Below are 24,247 nucleotides of genomic sequence, written 5' to 3'. Positions count from 1 at the left end.
AATTTGTTGGCATTGAGTACATTCAAAATGCTGCACAACCACCACTTCTATCCAGTTCCAAAACATTTTCATCACTCCCAAAGGGAAGCCGGCAGTAACTCCCTATTCCCCCTCCTCTCAGCCCTGGCAACCATCAAACTGTTCTCTGTCTCTAAATAGTTACCCATTCGGGATATTTCCCAGAAGTGAAATCATACAACATGTGATCTTTTGTGTTCAGGGTCTTTTATGTACCATATTGTTTTCAAGTTTATCCATGCTGCAGCGTGTCAGTACTTCATTCCTTTTTATGACTAACATTCCATTGTATGGATATATTATACCTGGTTTATCCCTTCATTCATTCACAGATATTTGGGTCCTGTTTTCTTTTTAAAGAACCAATGTCAGATGATACACCTCCTTTGTTCAAATCTCCCATATGACCAAGACTGGAAGCTGAAGTCCCACTAATAGCTTTAAGGGCTGTGACCTGTGTCCACGTTTCCTCTTTGACGTCACATTCTTCTGCCCTCCTCACTTGCTCTGGTTTGATCACACAGGCTTCCTAGCTGTACTGAACATGCTAAGCATACACCTTCCCTTTGCACTGACTGTGTCTTTGCACTGACTGTGACTTTTGACTGAATAGGTATCCCCATGACTTACTCCTTTACTTCATTCTACTGTTGCTTAAATGTTACCTTTCCATTGAGTCTTCTGTGATCATCCTGTTTACAACCCCTCCCCATCTGAGCACAAACCTTCCTTATTCTATTCCATTTTCTCCAAAGCATCTATCATTTTCCAACCGTGTATAACTTACATAATAAGTTATATTGATCATGTTTACTTATTTTTTGTCTTCTCCCTTCTCCACTACCACAAGAATGTTGTATGAAATCAGCAATTTTCTGTTTTGTTTATTGATGCATTCTAAGCCCCAGTAAGCCTGGGAGATAACCAGCACTCAAAAAATATTTGGTGACTGAATGAATTAATGATGAAGGGGGAAAACATATAGAGTACAAGCCACCTGGCACAGGGCAGGGAACACAGGCTGAGATTCTCAGAGGATTTTCATGCGCTTTTCCTCTTCATGCTGTTCCATGAGTCCAGCTTCCATATCCCCTTTCTTTCCCATCCAGACCATTTACAGCACTCTTCATTCCTTCTCTAGCTTGGTCTCATCCATTTCTCTGATGATGTAAACACAGGATAAACATCTTTCCTGGGTGGAACTGTCTGATAGAGAGGGACCAACTTTTTCTGAAAGGAAAAAACCAAGATGTCATTGTATTAAGTATTTTGATCAATCTATGACTATTTCTTACCTATATCTTCTGGCTCTATCCTGGAAAAGACCTATTGGATTTCTGGGTTTTTTAATGGCATAACTGGTTTAAGATAGATCCATCTACTTATTATTTATAACTTTATAGATTTTAGGATTTATGATCCTAAGGAATTATGCCAATCACTGAGGTCATTAATCATTGTATTTCAACAAATTTAAGATACCATACATTCAAAGTTGCACCAGTATTTTATTTATCTCCAAGAAAGGAAAAACTGCTGCTAATTAATCTATGATGTGAAGCTTTCTTCTTCTTCTTCTTCTTCTTCTTCTTCTTCTTCTTCTTCTTCTTCTTCTTCTTCTTCTTCTCTTCTTTCTCCTCCTCCTCCTCCTCCTCCTCCTTCTTCTTCTTCTTCTTTCTTCTTTCTTCTTCTTCTTCTTCTTCTTCTTCTTCTTCTTCTTCTTCTTCTTCTTCTTCTTCTTTCTTCTTCTTCTTCTTCTTCTTTTGGAGATTTTAGTACTCCTTTATCAGTATGTGATAGAATAAATTACAAAATATCAGTAAGGATATAGAAGATTTAAGTGACACTCTCACCAACTTGACCTGACATATTTAGATGATCCAATAATTGTAGAGTACACATTCTTTACAAGTGCACATTGAACATTCACCAAGATATATCTTATGTTACTGGGCCGTACATAAAACTAAGAAATAATACCATTTACAAGAAAATCAAAGTGTAAACTACTTAGGAATAAATAAATTTAACAAAAAATGTGCAAAACCTGTACAATGAAAACTACAAAATATTATAGAGAGAAATTAAATATCTAAATAAATGGAATGGTAAATTGTTCATGGATTGGAAGCCTCTATATTATTATTATGTCTACCCTCTCTAAAGTTACAGCCATCCAGTCAAAATTCCAGTAGGATTATTTTAAAAGAATTTACAAGCTGGCTGTAAAGTTAATGTGAAATTGCAAAGGATATAGAAGAGCCAAAATGATCCTGAAAAAGGATATTGGAAGACTTCACTACTTGATTTCAAGAATTACTAAGAAGCTCTACAGTCATCAAGATAGTGTAACATTGGTGTAAATAGATGAATGGGACCCAATAGAATGCAGAAATAGACTCACACATATACAATTAATTGATTTTCAACAAAGGCGCCAGGAAAATTCAATGGGGAAAATGACAGTCATGTCAACAAATGTGACTGGAACAACTAGGTATCTATATGAAAAAATTGTCATTGTGTATTACATTTGTAGTATGTATTTACGACAAATTACAATTTTGAGTCTATGTTATCCATGCCCTAGGAAATAAGTTCTGCATGCAGCTGCTATATGAGCTCTCTTAAATCTTAGGAGTTGTATTTATTAAGTGAAGCTTATTAAAGGGCTGCAATTGCATTGAGGACACAAGGGCATCATTTAGAAAATAGTTTGAAGCCTTAAATACTATTTTATTTTCTGGGGGATATAAGAATGACCTATTTTTATTTATTTTTAAAAATTTAAATTCAATTAATTAACATGTAGTGTATTATTAGTTTCAGAGGTAGAGTTCAGTGATTCATCAGCCTTTGCTTTCTTACCATTTAGCACTCGGTTGTTGCCTTGTAAAAAAATATGTAATTTTAGTCACTCTTCCAAAGATAAATATTTGCTTCTCTAATAGCAGATTTGCATCCCACTGTTGTTCTGTGCCTTTCTGTGAACACATTAACTTTTATTTCATTGCTGAATCATAGTGCAATCTTTCTAAAGATGTTTGAGTTGTAATTAAAAACACATGTAGTAACAGCCATGCACACAGTTCCAAGTAGGGGCACGACTGGAAGGGACTGCACAGGAAGGGACTACAGCACCAGGGGCTGACTTGGTGATGTAATCATCAGACTCTATGGATCATAAAACAGGCTGTAATTTCAGAGATATTAAAATGTGGGGGGAAAAAAGCCAAACCACATATGTGTCTTAGAGTCAACTAAATGGGTTAGTAATTTAGGAATCCCAATTGGGTTTTTTTGTTTTGTTTTGTTTTGTTTCCCCCTCCTACAGAGGAGCAGATACAAAGTTGCAATCACAGAGATCTCCAAGTGAGCTGTGATTCTCTGCATGAGCCTCCCTTTGCTCATTGGATATGCTTGACCATCAGAAAGCGCAGCTAGCATTCTTTTGGGTGTGTGGGGGTAGAGCTGAATTTTAAGGGAAATGGCTGCCATGGCGGCATTTGGGAATTGGGGTAGCCAATTATGCTTCTGGGCAGATCAATTGCTTTAATGTTCTCCTATACATTATGTAGGAGTGGCAGCCCTAAAATAACCACCTAATGGTCCTAGTCTGCTTTCTGGATGTGTGTGGGGTAAACTGACTTCCTCATGCCACATACTCTTTGAAATATTGTCAGATCATTGTGCATCCTTCACTTTTCTCACTTTCTTCAACCATCTCTCCAAACTTCTGAAAGCTTGTGATAAACTTCAACATTATTCAGAGTATTTATTGCACATGCATTTTGCTATGGTCTGAATGTTTGTGCCTCCCTCCTCCTCAGATTTGTATGTTGAAACCTAAACCCGAAGGTGATGGTATTAGGTGGGGCCTCTGAGAGGTGGGTAGGCCATGAGGGCCGCGTCCTCATGAATGGGATTCGTGCCTTTATAAAAGAGGTTCCAGAGAGATCCCTTGCCTCTCTACCATGTGAGGATACAGGGAGAGGTTGGCTGTCTGCAACCCAGAAGAGAGCCTTCACCAGAGTGTGACCATACTGACACGTGGATCTCAGACTGCCTGGCCTTCAGAGAGGTGAGAAATACATTTCCGTTGCTTATAAGCTATCCAGTCTGTGGTATTTTGTTATAGGGCCTGGACAGACTGAGACACATTTATTATTTGAAAAATAATAATGCAGTAGTAAAAACCACTTCCAGAGTGCATCTATTGCCGGTATTGTGCTGAGCATTTTACTTATATCACCCTATTTGTTGCTCATGACAGCCCTCTGAAGTAGGTACAATTATTGTACCGTTTGAATGATGACAAAAACTGAAGCTCAGAGAGGATTAATAACTTTCCCATGGCTGTACAACTCGTAGCATAGTTGGATCTGAGTTTCAAAACCAAATCCTTGTAATTAATAGCCATTTTTATATAGTTCTGTATAAGGAACTTGTGCAAGTGATATAATAAAAATACCTCCAGATGAGCAGAGCCTTTGTTTCAGACTGGTGCCCCAAGGACATTATGTACTTATTCTAATGGTTCTTCTGTTATTTGGGACACTTTTGGAGCCCCCTTTTGGAATTGTCTTTAGGACCTGAATTTTGAGTATCATCCTTATATTAATCATTATTCATCCTTTGAGATCAGATTTGATTGTTTGAAGGACCCTAATGAGGCAGATCTACCAACTAAGGCACAGGATCACTATGATAAACAGGGTGATATAGTTTTCAGTCATAAGGAAATGACCAGTTTCCTTGCGTCGGTTGTAAACCAAAGCAGAGGCATCCTTGGGATGTGTATGATCTTCCTTGGGTCATGATGGTTTGAGAGACATGAGACATTGATGTAAATGCAACTAGCAGGAGTTAAAAAACAGAACATACACTGACTTCATTTATCAATATTAGCCATTTGCGTCGCACTTATGTTTTGTTGGTACACACCAGGGACCTCAAATTAGCTGCTCAAGGCAGTACACAGCTCCCGGAAGTATTTCTATGGTCCTTTCAGTGCACCCATTCAGTGTGTTAATAGGCTATATAATTAGGCAGCTTTTAGGCTTGGTGGGCAAATAAGCAATTTAGTCCCAATTGTCCTATATGCACCCACTCAGGGTGTTTACGTTAATCCCACACCCTCTGAAGGCATTTGGGCTTTTGACCCCTGGTGTTCCAGCTCTTTTGTCTAAAGGAATTTTGAATAATAGGCATTTACTCAGTTCAAACACACACACACACACACACACACACCCCTTAGGGTATTTCACGTCCCAGTTCAAACTTAAAGCTTAAGCTACACCCAGCTAAAAATAATTCTCCCTTTTCCTGAATTTTTCTAAAATTTCAGTGAACCCGCCTTTGCACTCCCAAGCAGCGGTCTTCTGCTGTAGCTCTTTGTAAAACAGTTCTCATACCGCTTCAGAGGCTGAGTCTTCGTCAGCAGAGGTGGTCCTGTGCAGATGAGGCTGGGGCCCTTCCAAATCTGCTTCCTTTTTGAAACAGCAGGAAATATTCCCAAGTGTTTGGACCTTTCATTCATACTTTCTCCTTGCCCCTTTGCTAGCCTGGTTGTCTTGGTTTAGACATTAGTCTTGGATTCTGATGCTTGTTACCGACTCTGCTGAATTTTGAGGCATCTCTTGCTCATGCCCTGATTCCTAGTATTGCCTTGCCCAGGTCTACATTAACTCTATGCCTGCTAGGCTTTGGTGGCCTGTCTCTGCTTCTCATTATATGATTCTGGGCTACGTCCTCTTCTTCTTGGGGCTGCTACCTCAAATGAACCACTATTTGTTTGTATAATTTTGGAATTGTCTTTAGGACCTGAATTTTGAGTATCATCCTTATATTAATCATTATTCATCCTTTGAGATCAGATTTGATTGTTTGAAGGACCCTAAAGATAATTCCAAAAATCTAATTGTTCACTTGTGGTCCAAATGGACAGTTTATTGTCAGTGAACCAGCACTGAATAAGCATGTATAACTCATAATGCCACTCTGTTTATTATTTCTTACAGAGAGGCACCTCAGACATATTGAAGGTCTAAAATGACACAGAATGATCCTCAATGTTTATTTACTTATCATCTCCCAAGAGATTCATTCATTTACTTAATAAATATTTTTTAAGTTTGCCAGACACTATTCCACTATTGCCAGACACCTACCACCATAAGGAGAACTGGGACAGAACTGAGGACAGGATTCCATGGAGCATCTGCCTTTATAGCCCCCTAGTACCTAGCACTGGTCTTTGTATAAGCAGAGCCTTGACAGAAATTTGTTGATGGAATAAATTAAAAAACAATGCAGTTACAGTAGCATTTCATGATGTGGAAAGGAAAGTATTTAGTCAACTAATATTGGATGTACGTCTTTAGAGGAGGCACCATGGGAGATGCTGAGAATTCAGAGATGGAAAGTTTGGGTCTCTTTCCTCAAGAAATGTACATACTACTTGAAGTCTAGAGCTAGAGGGGAAGTCTGGGTGGTCATTTTGGACAGAGATGATAGAGAATTTACTAAACTGTGAGCCTTAATCCCAGGTCCTGTGCCAAACAAATCTTGAATATGTTAGGGGGGGGTTACAATTTCTGAGCTGGAAAGATTCTTGAGAAAAACTGGAGAAGTCCTCTCTTGGGTCTTGATGCTGGCTGAAGAATGGTGGTCCCTGGGGGGGCGGGGGGTGCTGGGTGAAGGGCTTGGCCAGGGAGACATGTAACACCCATATGAGATCATGAGCGGGTTTCCCAGGGCTGTCCAATCTACCTTTAGTTAATTTTTTTTGGTGGGGGGCAGATATTGGTTAGAAAGGAGGTTTTTGTTTTGTTTTGTTTTTCCCATATGGGAATTAAAAAAAATCACACAGCCTCCTGGAGATCAGTCTCTTACTGGCTTGGCATGACTTTTAAAAATAATGAATCTGTTGTGATATGCAACTGAAATTCTGACATTTTTTTAAAAGGGGGCCCCAACTTTTATCAGTAAACTTGAGCTTTTTCTAAACGTCACAGATAGTGTGGTCAAAGTAGTTTTGGTTATGAAGCAAGCTCTAAAAAAAACAGAACAACCAAAGTGATCTTCCTCTATATACACTGTAAGTTATCTACCACAGCTTCTCATCGGAGAGGTGGCCTTGAGAGCTCACGTAAGTAGGTTATCCGATCATCTCACCAGCACAAGCACTCTCTGGCTGCCACCAGTGACATGAGCCCGGAGTGGGGTGGAGGGAAATGCAGGTGGATTGCATTTGGAGGTCTGGGTTGCTGTTGGCCGCTCTGTCTCTTGCCATTGCCAAGCACAAGCCATCTTCCTCCGCGAAAGGTTGTTACCCAAGGGGAACATTGTCCCAAGCTGTTGACACGCTGTATGTCAAGGCAGCGTGGCTCAAAGCACCGATTCCAGTAAGTATTGGGCTCTGCTTAAAATGATGGCCGAAGAGACATCTGTCATTCTGGATGAAACTCAGTTCTCTTTGTTTTATTGTAGGAAGACCACATGAAAAATATACGATTATTAAAAAAGAAAACAAAAAAGCTATTTACGGTAAGCCAGAGGGTTTATGTCTTTTTCGTTTTTCTACTTGCTTGATGCTTTCTCCCCTGCATTTTAATTTTTCCAGATGGCCATTAAGTAATAATCAGGTGGGTATTTCAGCGACATTTTACAAAAGCTATTGGTGCTTTACCTTAGGCAATTTCTTATATGTCATTTATAGAAAAACTGCAGATTCCAAGAACAGCTTCTGTCCTTCTTCATGGAAGATGTTTTTGGTCAACTCCAGTTACAAGTCTGCAGGGAAATACATTTTGTGGAAGAACTTCATAGCCTTAGGCAGCAGTTGAGCTGCTGCGTAAGTATGCACAGCAAATACGGTGAGTTTGAGCCTAGAAACCTACCTAGAAACCAGCATGTAGGAAGCCGTCTCCACACGGAAGGGTGAGTAAATGGGGCTTTCTAATTGTTGGCTTGTGGTCCAAATGGACAGTTTATCGTCAGTGAACCAGCACTGAATAAGCATGTATAACTCATAATGCCACTCTGTTTATTATTTCTTACAGAGAGGCACCTCAGACATATTGAAGGTCTAAAATGACACAGAATGATCCTCAATGTTTATTTACTTATCATCTCCCAAGAGATTCATTCATTTACTTAATAAATATTTTTTAAGTTTTCCAGACACTATTCTAGGCCCTTTCTTTCTTTCTTTCTTTCTTTCTTTCTTTCTTTCTTTCTTTTTCTTTCTTTTCTACTCATATTGATGAGGGCTGTTAGATTACTTTTTTCTTAGTTATTTATCTAATTTTTTAAAATAGTTATGTCCTTTTTAAGGCATAGTCTCAGTCAAAACTTTACAAACTTTAAAAAAGGGCAATATGTCTTCTTTGGTGCTTAAATTACGTGATGCTGCGGTATGGTCATGGTCACCATAAACAATGGGGAACTCATTAGGAAGGTAAAAGTGACCAAACTTCTCTATAAACATCCACAGTAATAAAGACCAGTGCAGAAAAATGAAACAAAACAAAGCAAAACAATTAAGCCAGGATGCGTGCAATAGTAGTTGACTTGCCTCTGTGGGGAATGGTGGATCTTTTCTGTGATCTTGTTCGGGTTCCAAGGATGCCTTCTCAGCCTCTTGTGATTGCACCTTGCAGGAGGTGAGACGGTGGAGCAGTGATGATTATGGAGGTCCTTGGGTTGCCAGGTGGAGACGAGCTCTCTACTCTGGGGTATTATGGTCACTGAGACTTAAACGCTGGGCAGTTGGAGGCGGATTTTTATTTCTTTTTTTTTAATGTTATGTTAATCACCATACATTACATCATTAGTTTTTGATGTAGTGGTCCATGATTCATTGTTTGCGTATAACACCCAGTGCTCCATTCAATACGTGTCCTCCTTAATACCCATCACCAGGCTAACCCATCCCCCCACCTCCCTCCCCTCTAGAACCCTCAGTTTGTTTCTCAGAGTCCATAGTCTCTCATGGTTCAGATTTTTATTTCTTAAGAGCTAGGATGTCTTTTCCTCGTGGTCCATAAAAGTGCTCAGGATCTCAAGTTGCAGACCACAGCACAGTGGCATTTTATGTGGGTGAGTTGATCAGTTAGGTAAAGAATTTACACTCCTTCTCCTTTTGCCTTCTCCTTTTCTTTGGTTAGTTTGTATTTAAGTTATGTCCTTGTTTGAGACTTGGGTTGCATGGTGTTTCATAAACTCTTCTATTCCATTCAAATAAGTGCAATGAGAAGAATTACAAACTGGAATCTCTGTAGAAGAGAGAGAATGCTCTGGGCCAGTTCCCTTGCCTAAACTTGGGGAAAGAAACTTACTTATCTTTGGCTTTTTCTATCTTGACCTATGAGGTCATCTTATTAAGACAGTGAATAGTAGGGTGCCTGGGTGGCTCAATCAGTTAAGCGTCTGCCTTCAGCTCAGTTTGTGATCCCGGGGTCCTGGGATCGAGCCCCACGTCGTTGGGCTCCCTCCTGAGTGGGGAGTCTTCTTCTCCCTCTACCCTTCCCTCCCTGCTCGTGATCTCGCTCTCTTGTTCTCTCCCTCGCTCTCTCTATCTCAAATAAATAAATAAAATCTTTTAAAAAAAAGACAGTAAATAGTATAGTCCCTTAAATTTAAGCTGAATTATCATATAATTTTACATTTCATTCCCCCTAAACTTATTAAGTTATTATTACCCCCCAGTAAGAGCATTTTCACCGCTGAAAGATTTGAAGAGAAAGAGAATATCCCTTGAAGGACTTGATGTAGGGGAAATAATGCGATGTGAGTCAGTCACTATAGGCTAGAGTGAGTCTAAAGGAACAAGCTAGCTGCTCCCTGGATTTCAGTGTCTGGTGACAGGCATCCTTTTCAGCCTGGTTTTGTTTGTCTTTTTGTTTTTGTTTGTTTTGTTTTTTAAGTGAATTCTGTTTTTCTCCATTTTTTTTTTTGTTTTAACCCTGGTTCCTCTGTGTAGGTGCTATTCATTGCATTAGCCATCCGATTTAATTTAACGTTATTTCAAATGAAGTTGATGGTGAGGCACTAGAATAAACCCTTGCCTGATACTGTAGCGTCTCTGGACATCTGGAACCCCTAAGCCATGTCTGTTTTCCCATCAGTTCGGTTTCCTCGCCTCAAATAGCTAGAGAACACATAATGGATAGCTGTAAGCGAAACCAAGCAATGTTCTAGAGGAAACATTTAGAAAATATACAATTATCTAGGGACTCTGGTTTACCTTGATTTGTTTTTGGAGTTGTTGTTGTTGTTGTTGTTGTTTTCCTGAAGAGACCTGTCAGTCAAGACGCTTCTGTCCGTAGAGATGTTCTTTCAGGGACGTGGGCCACACAGCGGATGGGAGCAGCGGGGCGCCTCTCAGGCAGGTTTGGCTGCTTACCAGGGTGGCTGGCACCCCCTTGTGGCCACATACGAGCACACATCCAATCAACCTCCCCAAGCGCCGCCTAATTCGGGGCTCTCCTTACTTTCTCCCACCTGAAGCCAACCGTTGTTAGCTCCAGTTAATTTGTTTCACAAACTGTGGAGTTTATGCCCTGGGGTAAAGCAAACACTTCTGTGAAACTGAAAAAGAAAACCAGAGGATGAGCCTGAGCTTTGGAAAGCCTTCTCAGACATTGTTCTAGGGAAATAGGTGCTTGCCTTGCGTTTACTCTTTTGCCCAGTCATAATTTTGCATTTTTGAAAAGAGAAGCTGGTATCTGTTTAATATAAATTTACCGAGCATCTGCTCTCGTCAGTGAATGATTTCTTCTTACGAATATCTTCTTCTCATGAATAAGAAGGGAAGCGAAACAGACAAAATCGAGCTTTCCTGAAAATGGTGTTGTGAAGACAAACGAAAACCCAATCACCTGAAACAAAATGGTGAAAAGAAACAAGTCAGTTTTGTAAATTGACTTTTTGCAAGCTGGCTTACAGCAGGGCGGCCTGCTTCTGTATTTTCCAGGTCTGTGCTGAGTGAGAAAGGCCAGTGTGATTTGGTCCCTGCTCTCTGGAGGGGCAGCAATGGCAGGGGAGAAGCTTGTATGAAAGGACACACCCTATTCAGGAAGCTGCAAGTAGTTGAGTGGGAATGGGAAGAGGAGGCTGGTTGGTTAGACTTTTAGCCAGGAGACGCTGGTAAGGGCCTGGTTGAGTAAGGCGTGATAGCACTAGCCATGGATAAGGACTGTATCCTGAAGAGAATGTAAAGCCACTGAAGGGCTTGGCATGATCAGTTGTGTATGTTTCCGAAAGACCTCGTTGGTGACGGTAGAGGGCTGTAGCTGGGGGGTGAGGCTCGAGGGAGAAAAAACAATGAGAAGAGCATTGCAATAATGTGCCTGGAGTAGAGTGGTGGCACTCTAGTGTCATAGGGAAGGGCGAGGAGAGTCTGAGGAGGAGAGTAGAGTCTGGGATGAGGCAAAGGTTCTTACTTGGGGGGCTGAGTGGGAGGGGGGGTCGTTTATTAACAGTATAGAAGGAGGAAGCTTAGAGGAAGGTAAACAAGTTGCTTTAGACCTGCTAAAAGTTTCAGAGTCCCATGCATCAGCATAATCATAAAACTAGTACGTACATTTTCCATATATATTTTTGTGTGTGTTTAATATTTATGATGTATTTGTTAACAGTATTGAGATATAGTTGATACACAATTAACTGAACATGTTTAAAGTGTATGATTTGGTAGTTTTGACATACATATACACTTCTGAAGCCATCACCACAATTAAGATAATGAACATATCCATCAGTCCCCAAAGTTTCTTTGTGCCCCTTTGTGATCCCCTCCCTCTCTGCCCCTGTCCCTCTGTCCCCAGGGAACCACTGATCTGCCTTTTGTCACTATAGCTTTGTTTCCATATCCTAGAATTTAATGTAAATGGTGTATGTGTTATACTCTTTTATGTCTGTTTTTTCCACCCAGCATAATTATTTTGATTCATTCATGTTATTGAGTGTATCAATAATTTATTCCTTTTTTTATTGCCAAGTAGTATTCCATTATAATGATATACTACAATTTATTTATCTGTTCACCTACTGTTGGTTCTCTCTTCCCAGTTTTTGGTTATCACAAATAAAGCTGTTATGAGTACTCAGGTACAAGTTTTTGGACAGATATTCTCATTTCTCTTGGGTAATACCTAGGAATGGAATAGAGGGACTATAGGTCAGGTGTACATTTTGTAAAAGATGGCCAAATTGTTTTCTAAAGCAGTTTGTACCATTTTACATTTTTCACCAGTAGTGTGTGAGAGTTCAGTATCCTTGCTATCACGTGGTATAGTCAATGCTTACCGACGCCAGCCAGTGTAGGTGGAGGGTGGTGGTAGCACATTGTGTTTTCAGTTTGCATCTCCTCATTACTGGGGTTGAGCATCTCTTGATTTGCCTGTTTACCAACAATGTATCTTCTTTGGTGAAGTGTCTGTTTGGATATTTTGCCTGTGAAAAAAAATTAGTTTGGTTATTTTCTTACTGAGTTTTGAGTATGTGTGTCTTAAAATATATTCTGCATGCAAATCTTTGATCAGATACATAATTTGCAAATATTTTCTCCTGGCCTATGACATCTCATTATTTTAAAAGTGTCTTTCGAAGAGAAGACATTTTACATTTATTTATTTTATTTTATTTTTTAAGATTTTTTTATTTTATTTATTTGACAGAGAGAGACACAGCGAGAGAGGGAACACAAGCAGGGGGAGTGGGAGAGGGAGAAGCAGGCTTCCCGTGGAGCAGGGAGCCCGATGCAGGGCTTGATCCCAGGACCCTGGGATCATGACCTGAGCTGAAGGCAGACGCCTAATAATTGAGCCATCCAGGTGCCCCCATTTTACATTTTTAAAAAAGTTTTATTTTTATTTATTAGAGAGCAAGAAAGAGAGAGAGAGAGCCAGTGCGAGCTGGGGGGGGGGGTGCAGAGGGGGAAGGAGAAGCAGGGAGCTCGATGTGGAGCTTGATCACAGACCTGAGTGGAAGGCAGATGCTTAACTGATAAGCTACCCAGGTGCTCTGACATTTTACATTTTGATGATGTCCAATTTATCAATTTTTTCTTCAGTGAATCATAAAATCATACCTTTTGTGCCATATTTAAGAAATCTATATTTAACACAAGGTCACAAAGAATTTTTACTATGTTTTCATCTAGAATTTTTCTAGTTTTAGGTTTCACATTTAGGTCAATGCCTTTTTGCATCTATTGGGATGATCATGTGATTTTAATTTTTTAAACAATTGATACAAATTACATTGATTTCCAAAGTTAAACCAACTTTGGATTTCTGGGATGTACTCTATCTGGTAATAATGTGTTCTCCCTATCATGTATTGTTAGGTTCAATTTGCTAAAATTTTGTTAACAATTTTTGCATCTACATTACGAGGGACATTAGTGTAGTTTTCTTGACTTGTAATATCGTTGTCTCATTTTTGGAATTATTATAATGCTGGTCTCATTAAGTAAGTTGGAAAGTATTCTCTCCTCTTGAATTTTGTGGAAGGAGTGCATAGAATTGGTCCTTTGAAGCCATTTTTGAAGCCAATGGTCCAGTGAAGCCATTTTTGCCTAGAGTTTTCTTTTTTTTTTTTTTTAAGATTTTATTTATTTATTTGAGCGCGCGCACGCGAGAGAGTGAGAAACAGCATGAGAGGGGAGAGGGTCAGAGGGAGAGGCAGGCTCCCCGCTGAGCCAGAAGCTTGATGTGGGACTCGATCCAAGGACTCCGGGATCATGACCTGAGCTGAAGGCAGTTACTTAACCAACTGAGCCACCCAGGTGTCCCTGGAGTTTTCTTTGTGGGAAGATTTTAAGCTAAATATTCTATTTTTTTAATAGATGCAAGGCTATTCAGGTTATCGATTTCTTTTTGAGTGAGCTTTGATAGCTTGTGTTTTTCAATGATTATTCATTTCATCAGATCTACCAAATCTTAGCCACCAAGTTATTTACGCTATTTCCTCACTTTTTAATGTTTTGTATAGTATAGGATGATGTCACTTCTCTCATTCTCAATATTGGTATTTTTTGTCTTCACCCTTTTTTCTGAAATTTTATTGAAATTCATCAATTTTATTGATTTCTCAAAGAACCAGTTTTTAGTTTAATTGATTTTCTCTATTATTTTCTGTTTCAATTTCCCTGATTTCCATTCTGAACTTTATTATTCCTTTCTTCTGTTACATTTGAGTTTAATCTACTCTTTTCTTTCTGGTTTCTTACATTGAAAGCTTGGGTCACTAACTCGAGATCTTTCAGTGTTTTCTTAAGGTGGAAGCTGAAGTTATCAGTTTGAGGTTTTTTGTTTTTTTTTTTAATCTTTTCAGTACAGGAATTTAGCATTATAAATTTCCCGTTTGGTACAACTTGAGCCACATCCCACAATCTTTGATATGTTGTGCTTTATTTTCATTCACTTTGAAATACTTTCTAATTTCCTTTTTGATTTCTTCTTTGATCCATCAGTGATTTGGAAGGGTGTCATTCAGTGTCTGTATATTTGGGGATTGTTCCAGATGCCTTTTTGATTTTGATTTCTAATTTGATTTTATTTTGGTCAGAGAGCATCCTTTATATGACTCAAATCCTCTTGTATTTATTGACCCATGTTTGTGGCCCAGAATTTGGTTAATTTTGGTAAAAGTTCTTTGTGTATTTGAAAAGAATAGCTGTCTTGCTGTTTGGTGGGGTTTTCTAGAAATATCCACTAGATCAATTGGTGGTTACTGTTTTTCAATTTTTCTATATCTTTGCTGATTTTCTTTCTACTTATTTTATCAATTATTGACATCTCTGACATTAACTGTGGCTTCTCCTGTTTCTCCTTGAAGTTCTATCAGTATTCATGGTAGATGTTCATGTATTTTGAAATTCTGCTATTAGGTGCATAAATATTTATGATTGCAAAGTTATCTTGATGAATTGACCCTTTTATTTTATAAAAGTACCCTATTGTCCTTAATAATACTCTTTGTTCTGAAACCTACTTTTTCTGATACAAATAGAACCACTTCAGCTTTCTTTTGATTAGTATTAGCATGATATATTTCTCTGTCCTTTTACACTTATTTGTGCCTTTTAGTTGCAGTGGATTTCTTATAGGCAGCACATATTTAGGTTGTGTGTGTATTTATCCACTCTATCTTTTTATTCGTAGGTTTAAGCCATTTAGTTTTAAGTGATTGGGTTTTAATACGGTTGGAGTTAAATCTACCACCCTGCTTGTCTTCTATTTGCCCAGCCTGTTCTTTGTTCCATTTTCCTCTTTTTCTGACTTCTTGATTGATTTTTAAAATGATTTCATTTTATACCTTTTGTTAACTTAATAGTTAGTTATAGCTCTTTGTGTTTTGCCATTTTTGAGACTCTTCATTCTTTTGTGTAGAACCAGGTTTCTATCTGGCATTATTTTCCTTTTCTTTGAAGGATTTCCTTTAACATATCTTGTAGTACAGTTCTATTGGGGATGAATTCTTTAGGTTTTTTTCTTTTCTCCTCTTCTTCCTTCTTCTTGCAATTTATTTGTTAAAGATATTGGGTCATTTGCCTTACAAAGTTTCTCATAGTCTGTATTTTGATGATTGAATTTTCATAGATTCATTTAATATTTTTTTTCTTTATTTTCCATACATTGGTAATTATGCATAGATTCTTGATCAAATTCAGGCTTGATATTTCAGCTGAATCACTTCATATGTAGTGTTGTGTATTTTTCATCAGAGGCACATAGTATATGGCATTTATGTTTATCATGTTAGCAGTCATTAATTATTATCTAGATCTATTTATTCATAAGGCATTGCAAACTGATACTTTACAAATTCTATTATACCTTCTTTATTTATAAGTGGGGTAATTCCATAAATAGAACTTACCCCTTACCACTTGGCTGTCCTGAGAAATTGATCATATAAAAAAGGCAGCACAAATAGTTAATTCTTTTTCTTTACCAGTTTTCAATATAAGGAATTGCTTTTCTAACATTCTTCCAAGGCAATCAATGAGTAATTATTTTGTCTTAGTGTTATTATTAACTCACGGACTTGTATTATTTTTCATTTTTGAGGAATCTTTCTGATTTCTACAAGCTTCCTGCCTTTTGGGATTCTTTGTAAGTCCACTAAGACTGGCATCTTATTGAGCCACTCCCAAGAGACAGCACCATGATAATTATCATGGTAGACCATTTGGTCTGGAATTCCAGTACCATTGTATTTGAATGTCATCTCCTTGTTTTTGGTAACATTCTAGGCATTTTGCAGTACCTAATAAAATATTACATATTAAAATAGTCTGATTTGGGTGATTAAGATGGTATAATTATTCAAAGGAAATAAGTTATGGGTGATGTAAACATTTTTATTTTTATGATCTTTGCTGGCCATAGTATTTGGATAGTTGACCTATGTATACGTAAAAAACACATTAAAGATTCTTATAGAACTCAAATACTCTCAGACTTAAAAAGGAACTTAATAGTTGCTTAGTTGAATTTACAAAATAATTTGCCTAATTGCTAGTGATCCAAATTGAAACTGAAAAAAAAATTCCATTCATTTTTAAGATTTCATGATCTACTTTAATTAACATTTTGAGAGCTTGAGTAGTAATGGTGATTAGATACATTTCTTTATATTTATTGTATGTATTTAATTTCAAAGTCTGGTAAGTCTTGGCAAATAGAGTATTGGTGTCTCGATTTCTTGTAGTGTGTTCAATAAGTAATTTGTATACCCAAGTGCAACTAACTTACCAACTTATGAAGCATTGCCAATTATTTATCCTGGTAATTTCAGTTTTTTTTTTTTTTTAAGATTTTATTCATTTATTTTACAGAGAGACACAGCGAGAGAGGGAACACAAGCAGGGGGAGTGGGAGAGGGAGAAGCAGGTTTCCCGCTGAGCAGGGAGCCCGATGTGGGGCTCGATCCCAGGACCCTGGGATCATGACCTGAGCCAAAGGCAGATGCTTAACGACTGAGCCACCCAGGTGCCCCAATTTCAGGTTTTTAATTGCAATTGATTGAAGTGATAAAACCAGAATTAGGAAGTGAGATCAACCCTGTGTTATTCTCTCATTAAGTGCAAAGTCCAAAACCTGTCTTCAACAATACCAATAATTTCATCTTGTGGTTGTTGGAAGAATTAAATGAGATAATATACCAAAGTTCATAGCATGTAGTAGTTCCGTAAAATTGTTAGTGTCATTTCTTATTGCTTTCTTTACACAGAACACTAATTTTCTTCCAATTATATTTTCTCAACAATTTCCAAAGGAGTGGTTCACCTAAACAACAAATTCCTTTTCAGTGCCAATGTCAGTGTTAACTTGCATAATATGTATAATTTACAGTAATTCTTTAAAGATAAAGAGATCATTTTTGAATAATTGAATATATTATTCAATGTAATTGATTTTTGGATAATTAAAAATATTAAATAAATATATTTAAACCAATATATTTGGTAATATATATTTTCTAATGATAATATAGAATAAATATATTTTCTAATGATATTATAGAATCTCTTTGTTGATGAATTTACTCCTTGGTTAGTGATATATAACTTTTCTATCAAAATTATGGGGCACAGCTCTATCCTTCCAGGTGCTAAATTACATGGACTTATTCTCTTTTTATTGATATATGATTGATGTATAACATCTTATTAGTTTCAGATGAGCAACATAATGATTCGGTATTTGTATCAACTGTGAAATGATCACCACAGTAAGTCCAGTTAAACTCCATGCATGGACTCATTCTGATAAACAGTTACACTGAGAATTTTTAAAAATCTGCAATAAAGTTATACTACCCTAGTATCTGTATTTAAGGTATGGAAACTCTTTCTAGTTTTTTCTATGACTGGAATGTGGAGAAATGTTGAATGAGGGTCTAGGATTATTGTAGGTAAGCAAGATCATATACACAAATCTATGTCAGATGATTCTATTAGTTATGGAGACTATAGACAAAAGACAATGTTTTGTAAACTCTTCTGATATATATTTATTCAGGAATTGGCTACCTGCCATTTGTTTTTTAAAATTAAATGTCTGATTATGAATTTGGCTAATAGTTTAGTCATTTTCCCTCCTTTCATGCAAGCTCTTTGGACACAAATTTAATTATGCTTTCTTACACTAATTAAAAAATTTCCTTTCTAGGTTTCCTATAAACCTTTCTGGTCTTAGTAGTGTTGTATTGATGTCTTAAAGCCCATACTTTTGCCAAACTGACATTTAGTTTTTTCAAAATGGGCTACACTGATATACTTTTCTCAACTGTTATTTTAAATGCACATGAGATCATATTTGTAAGACCTCACATAAAAAACTGCAGAAAGTTAATTAATAAGATTTGCTTAAAACTCTACATTTGCTATCATACAACAAAATTAAATTAATTTAATATTTAATTGAATCCCTTATCTATCATTTGCATTCTGGGGGAAAGAATGTTTCAGGAAACCAAGGTCATGGCCAGAGTAGGAACTGTGTTAACTGTTAACCATTAAGGTCAACTAAAAACAAAACCAAAACCAAAAAAAAAAAAAAAAAAAAAAGAAGACAAATTAAAAAACAAAAAGAGATGGTACAATCCATTCTGAAGTCATATGCTGAGGTCAATATAAGATTTTATGTATGATTTTATACTCTCCCAGAGGTTGTGAAAATGCTGTATATGTTTATGATAGATGTAACAGAACTCTTCAGAGAAAGAATTTGAGGTTGTTCATTTGAGAATACACTCGGAGCAATTAGTTCTCTGCAGGACTATGCTGCGTGTAGCTGTCTAGTCCTTGACGCACATTTTTCATTTCCTCAGAATGATCAGTGGAGACGGATTTTCCATTTGTGCTTTAGCTGTGATACACAGTACAGATTTGTATGATTATTCAAAACATGAAGAGATTGGGGTCACAAAATTACGGATTGTATCTGTTCGCCCAATTGTTTTTAACAAACCAAAATGCTCACGAGTGCCCAGGACATTCATTCTGTTATTAAACCATAGGCTTTGTGAACCCTGAAGTCGTAAGCTGGTTCTTGCATTGTATTCATTGAGTCATTCATTCAACGAACATTTATTGAGCATCTAGTATTTGCTAAATACTCTTCCAGATGCTGGAACAATAAAAACTGACCGATAAAGTCTCTGTCCTTTGAGAACTCCTTGAAAATGCTTCCAGCCAGGTTCAGCCGGTCTCAGCTTCTGCTGGGTGCTGTGTAGGAAGCATGACTCAGGAGAAGCTGGAGCAGGGCTGGAGGCTAAGGGCCACACCGCCCGTCATTGACTCTGGCCATTTTAGCTGAGACCGGAAGGGCATCCAAATCATCTCTGCTCACTTCAGGCTGGAGCGCTGAGCTTCCTCTGCTTGTTCCTTCTCCCTGCTCCAGCCACTTTATCTTATTCACCCTTCAAGGTGCAACTAATTGGTTTTTTCTTCTGGAAGCCTTCTGGGATCCCACAGTCAGGCTGCCTCTGCTGTCTTAGAGAAATTGTATTTTTTTATTACAATATTTATCACATAGTATTTGCATCACTGTCTGTCTCAGTAGATTGTGAACCATCCCTTGTGCCCCAAGGCCATTTTTATCTTGTAGGCTACTTTTAAAAAATTAAATTAATCGGGATGCCTGGGTGGCTCAGTCGCTTAAGCATCCGAGTCTTGGTTTCAGCTGAGGTCATGGTCTCAGGGAGCCCCACGTGGGGCTCCTTGCTCATCGGGAGTCTACTGGAGATTCTCTCTCCTTCTGTCTCCATATGCCCCTCCCCCCCATGCTCCTGTTCTCTCTCTCTCTCAAATAAACTTGAGAGTGTTGCCTGGTGTTAGTTATTCCATGACTATCCCACACTTTCTTTGAGTCCTAGTTATTCTAGTCCTACTGACAAATGGCCTGGAGTCTAGATCCTATCTGCTTTGGTCAAGTCTGTCAAATCATGCAGCCATTCCTACAGTAAAACGGCTCACCCTATGTCATGCATCGCTTTCAGCAAATGCAACTATACACTGAAATAGAAGGTAAAGGAAATCATTCCTTTAGAAATTTCTCTTTCCAAGATAAGTCATCTGAATTGTGACTGTAAAACCTGGCTGTCCTCCTGGGTCTGTAGACATGTTTACAACAGTGAGGAAAAGGAGAACCTTCTGTGCAGGATCTTTAGTAGGAGGTCATTTACAGTAAATGGAACTCGAGACACCAGAAAGCATCCCGTAAACCAGCACAGCCCTAGTGGCAACGCCCGCAGCTCTAAGTGGTTTTTGCTGTTGCCGTGGTGGTGGTGGTTTTGCCAAACCTCGTTTTCTCCTTTTCTACTCTTCTTGCTCTTCTTAGATGGAGTGAAGTCAGATGCCTTTATTGTCCTTCCCACCCGGTGTGGGATGAACTGCAGGTCGGAGTTCTCCGGGCAGAGACACAGTCAGCAGGAATGCCTTACTGATATTTAACTTCTGTACTGTCCAGAATTTGGTTGGTTTCTTTGGCTTCCCGCTGTCGGTGTTAAATCTTTAAACCCTAGCACATGCATGCTTGATACTATGCCATCTGACTTGCTTCTGGGCTTTGTAGTTGATCCTTTGCATCTAAGAACTTGGATATTGTGCCTTGGAATTAAGCAAGTATTGATTTTCTTGATGTTCTCTTTCATCCAATTGCAAGATTTGGACCAACTACTTTTATATTAGATGATTTTGGGTTAGAAGGAATTAGCATCTAATCAAACTCTCTATTTATAAATTAGTGGGAAGACTTCTCTAAATTCTTTCCATAGCTACTATCTTGGCTGGACTAGACTTGGTTATTTCTAGAATTTCCTTTTGTAGTTCCAGTCTGAAAAACAAATGAAAAAGAAGCACACACGCACACACAACAAACACGGGATTTCTTCTGTTTATTATCATATCATCCATTTTCGAGTTGAAATCTCTGACTCTGTCTCTCTCTCTGCCAATCAGCTTAGCCCTTTAAAGCCATCTCCAGCATTTCCCTTCTGTAATGCAGAGCAGAGATCTTTAAGCTAATCTCTCTTTGGAACTGGACTTTCAATGTTTTCAACAAGAGACTGGCTTAGTCAGAATATCTTTTCCAAGTTATGCTGGTTGTTTTTTTTTTTTTTTTCCCAGTATAATAGAATGGTTTTAAGTACAGACTCTGGAGTCTGAATATTTGGGTTAAGATCTCAGCTCTTCCTCTTACTGTGTGAACATAGGCAGAATATTAACTTCTGTGTTCAGTTTCCTGATCTGTAAAATGAGGATAACAATAGCACCTATCTTGTAGGATTGTTGGGAGGACCGAGTGCATGAATATAATCGAAGCCTTCAGATTAGTGCCTGCTACATAATGTAGCGTGATACCTGTTGACTGTTCTTATTTTCCCCTAACAATCTCCTCAGTATTTTTGTCTTCGCTTGAAGGGGAATTGGGATAAAGAAGAGAGGTCCCAGACCTGCTGAATTTTTACCTTCTAACATTGATCTGGTATTTCCTTGATTTTCCTATCCACAACTCCTATTTATTCTTTTTTTTTTGTCATCATGTCTTTAGCGTCTGGCACTGAAGCCTGACACACAGTAGGCACTTCGCCAACTTTTGCTTAATGAATGAACAGATTCTCTCTGACTGCACTCTCTGACGTTGGCTACCACTGTCCCGGATCTGTCGCTGTCTGTTTCGGCCTCCCTCCATCTGGTCTGGGTTGGAATGTCCTCTTCTTAATTCAGGGCTCTTATCACAGGGCAGTCCAATGCCATGCTTGCAAATCCTGCAAACCAGATCTTTACCAGAACGTTCTGTGTCTGCAGCTCTTCTGTGCTTACTCAGGGAAGCCCCCTTGACAAGAAGGATCTCTTCCTTCCTACGCAGTGTCTGACCCGAAAGCAGAGGCCCCATTTGGGCAGTCGTGACACCATCACCACCTTTACACCCCACAACAGCATTTGAGATGTAGCTGTCAAATCATTTCAGTTGTCTCCTCTTGATAAGGAAAGGAGCCTGCATGCTGCCCATTCTCCCTGCTCTCCTCCTCCTTGTGTTCTGGCCTCAAGGGACCTGCTGGTTGACATTGGCCATGTTTTGATTCTTTCAACAAATGTTGTCATTTAGCTGCTTCCATTTTGTGAGTTTTTACTGTTATCTTTGTTGATGTGCCTGGCCCTATTTTATCACTAGGATAGGACCTCTGTGACACCTTCGGCAAGTGACTTAACCGCTGGGCCTTGGCTTCCTTTTCTGTAAATCGAGAAGAATTGGCCTATACAATCTCCTTGGTCTTTTCCAGCACGAAGCTTCTATGAGTAAAGACTAAAGAGATAAATTAGACATTTTCACCTTTTTCTTCCATTTTCTCTAATGAACCCTATAGAAATGTGGGGGTGAATAGAGGACAAAGTTAATGTCCTCCCACTTGATTTCTAAGCAATTTCTGTGCTCAGATTGGGACTGGAAATTCACCTCCACAAAGGAGGCTGGCAGTTTCTCCTGGCCTGGCTACTGCCCATCTTCTCAAAATGTCAACCTGCTCCTTCTTCTTTTGAAGAAACTAATATTTCCTGGTCCTTTCTCCTGGCAATCAATACCTGAATATTGTACTATGCAATGCACATAGCAGACAGGGTGATTTTTCAAAAAGGGAATTTTTTCTTGTCAGTTCCCACATCTTCCATGCTTCCTACATCTCCCTGCTTAGATTGCCCTAGCCATGCTGTCATTCTTTTATTTTCTGGGAAGCACTAAGTCTTTCTACCTCAGGGCCTTTGCATGCCTTCTCCTCTACCTGAGTTTTTCTCTCCTGTGCATCCTCCCCAACACCCTCTTTCCTTTCTTCACTTCCTCATACAACTGGCTCCTTCTCATTTTTCAGATCTCAATTTAAATGTCATTCTTCGAAAGAGCCTTCTCTGACCATCCCATTGAAAGTAGGTCATTCCTGTAAATTCCTATATAAACTACAGATTTCATTGTAGTTTATAATTTGTAACTTTCTGTTTTTAAATTTATTACCTGCTTCTCCCATGAAACTATAACCTCTGTGATGACAGAAACCAACTATTATTTACCTGCCAGGGCACACCTATGCTCAGGACATTATACCTGCTCGATAAATGTTTACTGAATGGATGGGAAAGTATTATCAGAGCCTCTTCAATAATATAATCTGTGTTTTCTGTTGATTTATTAGATTTCCTGTGCTTCCTCAGCTAGAGAGATGAAAACGATTACCAGGATGAAAAGAACATTTTATGAGGTAAGTATTTCAAGTCATTGTTTTTGAGTACTCTGTTTTTTATTTTTTATTTATTTTATTTTATTTTTTGAGATATTATTTATTTATTTGACAGAGAGAGACACAGCGAGAGAGGGAACACAAGCAGGGGGAGTGGGAGAGGGAGAAGCAGGCCTCCCGCCAAGCAGGGAGCCCGATGCGGGGCTCGATCCTAGGACCCTGGGATCATGACCTGAGCCAAAGGCAGATGCTTAATGACTGAGCCACCCAGGTGCCCCGAGTACTCTGTTTTTTAAAATGTGAAAATTTTCGGGCGCCTGGGTGGCTCAGTTGGTTAAGCGACTGCCTTCGGCTCAGGTCATGATCCTGGAGTCCCTGGATCAAGTCCCACATCGGGCTCCCTGCTCGGCAGGGAGTCTGCTTCTCCCTCTGACCCTAACCCCTCTCATGTGCTCTCTCTCATTCTCTCTCTCAAATAAATAAATAAAAATCTTAAAAATAAAATGTGAAAATTTTCTGCTTTTATATCTCCACTTTATCTGCAGATTGGAAACAAAGGAATCTACAAAGCCATCAGTGAACTGGATATTCTTCTTTCCTGGATTAAACAATTCCTGGAAAGCATTAAGTAACGCAGGGAGCCAAGTGCATGGATTGGATTGCTATTTTGGAATATAAGGAGAACTACTGGAAATACATTTGTAAGAGTCTATTTCTTTAAAAAAGTTTTTGTACAGGGCGCCTGGGTGGCTCAGTTGGTTAAGCGACTGCCTTCGGCTCAGGTCATGATCCTGGAGTCCCGGGATCGAGTCCCGCATCGGGCTCCCTGCTCAGCGGGGGGTCTGCTTCTCCCTCTGACCCTCTTCCCGCTCGTGCTCTCTGTCTCTCATTCTCTCTCTCTCAAATAAATAAATAAAATCTTTAAAAAAAAAAAAAGTTTTTGTACAAGTTAGACGATGCAGAATAGACTATGGGAATT

General features: G+C 38.7%; 1 protein-coding gene and 1 long non-coding RNA gene across 2 annotated transcripts; one reads left to right on the top strand and one right to left on the bottom strand.

The window, feature by feature from the left end:
- Positions 1-872: 872 nt before the first annotated feature.
- Positions 873-10,551, bottom strand: LOC144382145 (uncharacterized). Its single transcript, XR_013448577.1, has 2 exons — positions 10,268-10,551; positions 873-1,248 (listed from the first exon to the last, which is right to left on the bottom strand). It is a non-coding gene; the product is annotated as an uncharacterized LOC144382145 (long non-coding RNA).
- On the top strand, positions 7,254-23,900 carry IL26 (interleukin 26). The gene is made up of 5 exons (XM_036118639.2): positions 7,254-7,424; positions 7,510-7,566; positions 7,739-7,873; positions 23,224-23,289; positions 23,814-23,900. Exons 1-5 carry the CDS (start codon positions 7,254-7,256, stop codon positions 23,898-23,900), a joined length of 516 nt encoding a protein of 171 aa, XP_035974532.2.
- The last annotated feature ends 347 nt before the right edge of the window (positions 23,901-24,247 follow it).

This window comes from Halichoerus grypus, chromosome 6 (assembly GCF_964656455.1).
Source record: "Halichoerus grypus chromosome 6, mHalGry1.hap1.1, whole genome shotgun sequence".
Lineage (NCBI taxonomy): Eukaryota > Metazoa > Chordata > Mammalia > Carnivora > Phocidae > Halichoerus > Halichoerus grypus.
The sequence above is the reverse complement of the archived record's forward strand: the minus strand, read 5'-3'. Positions and strand labels throughout refer to the sequence as shown.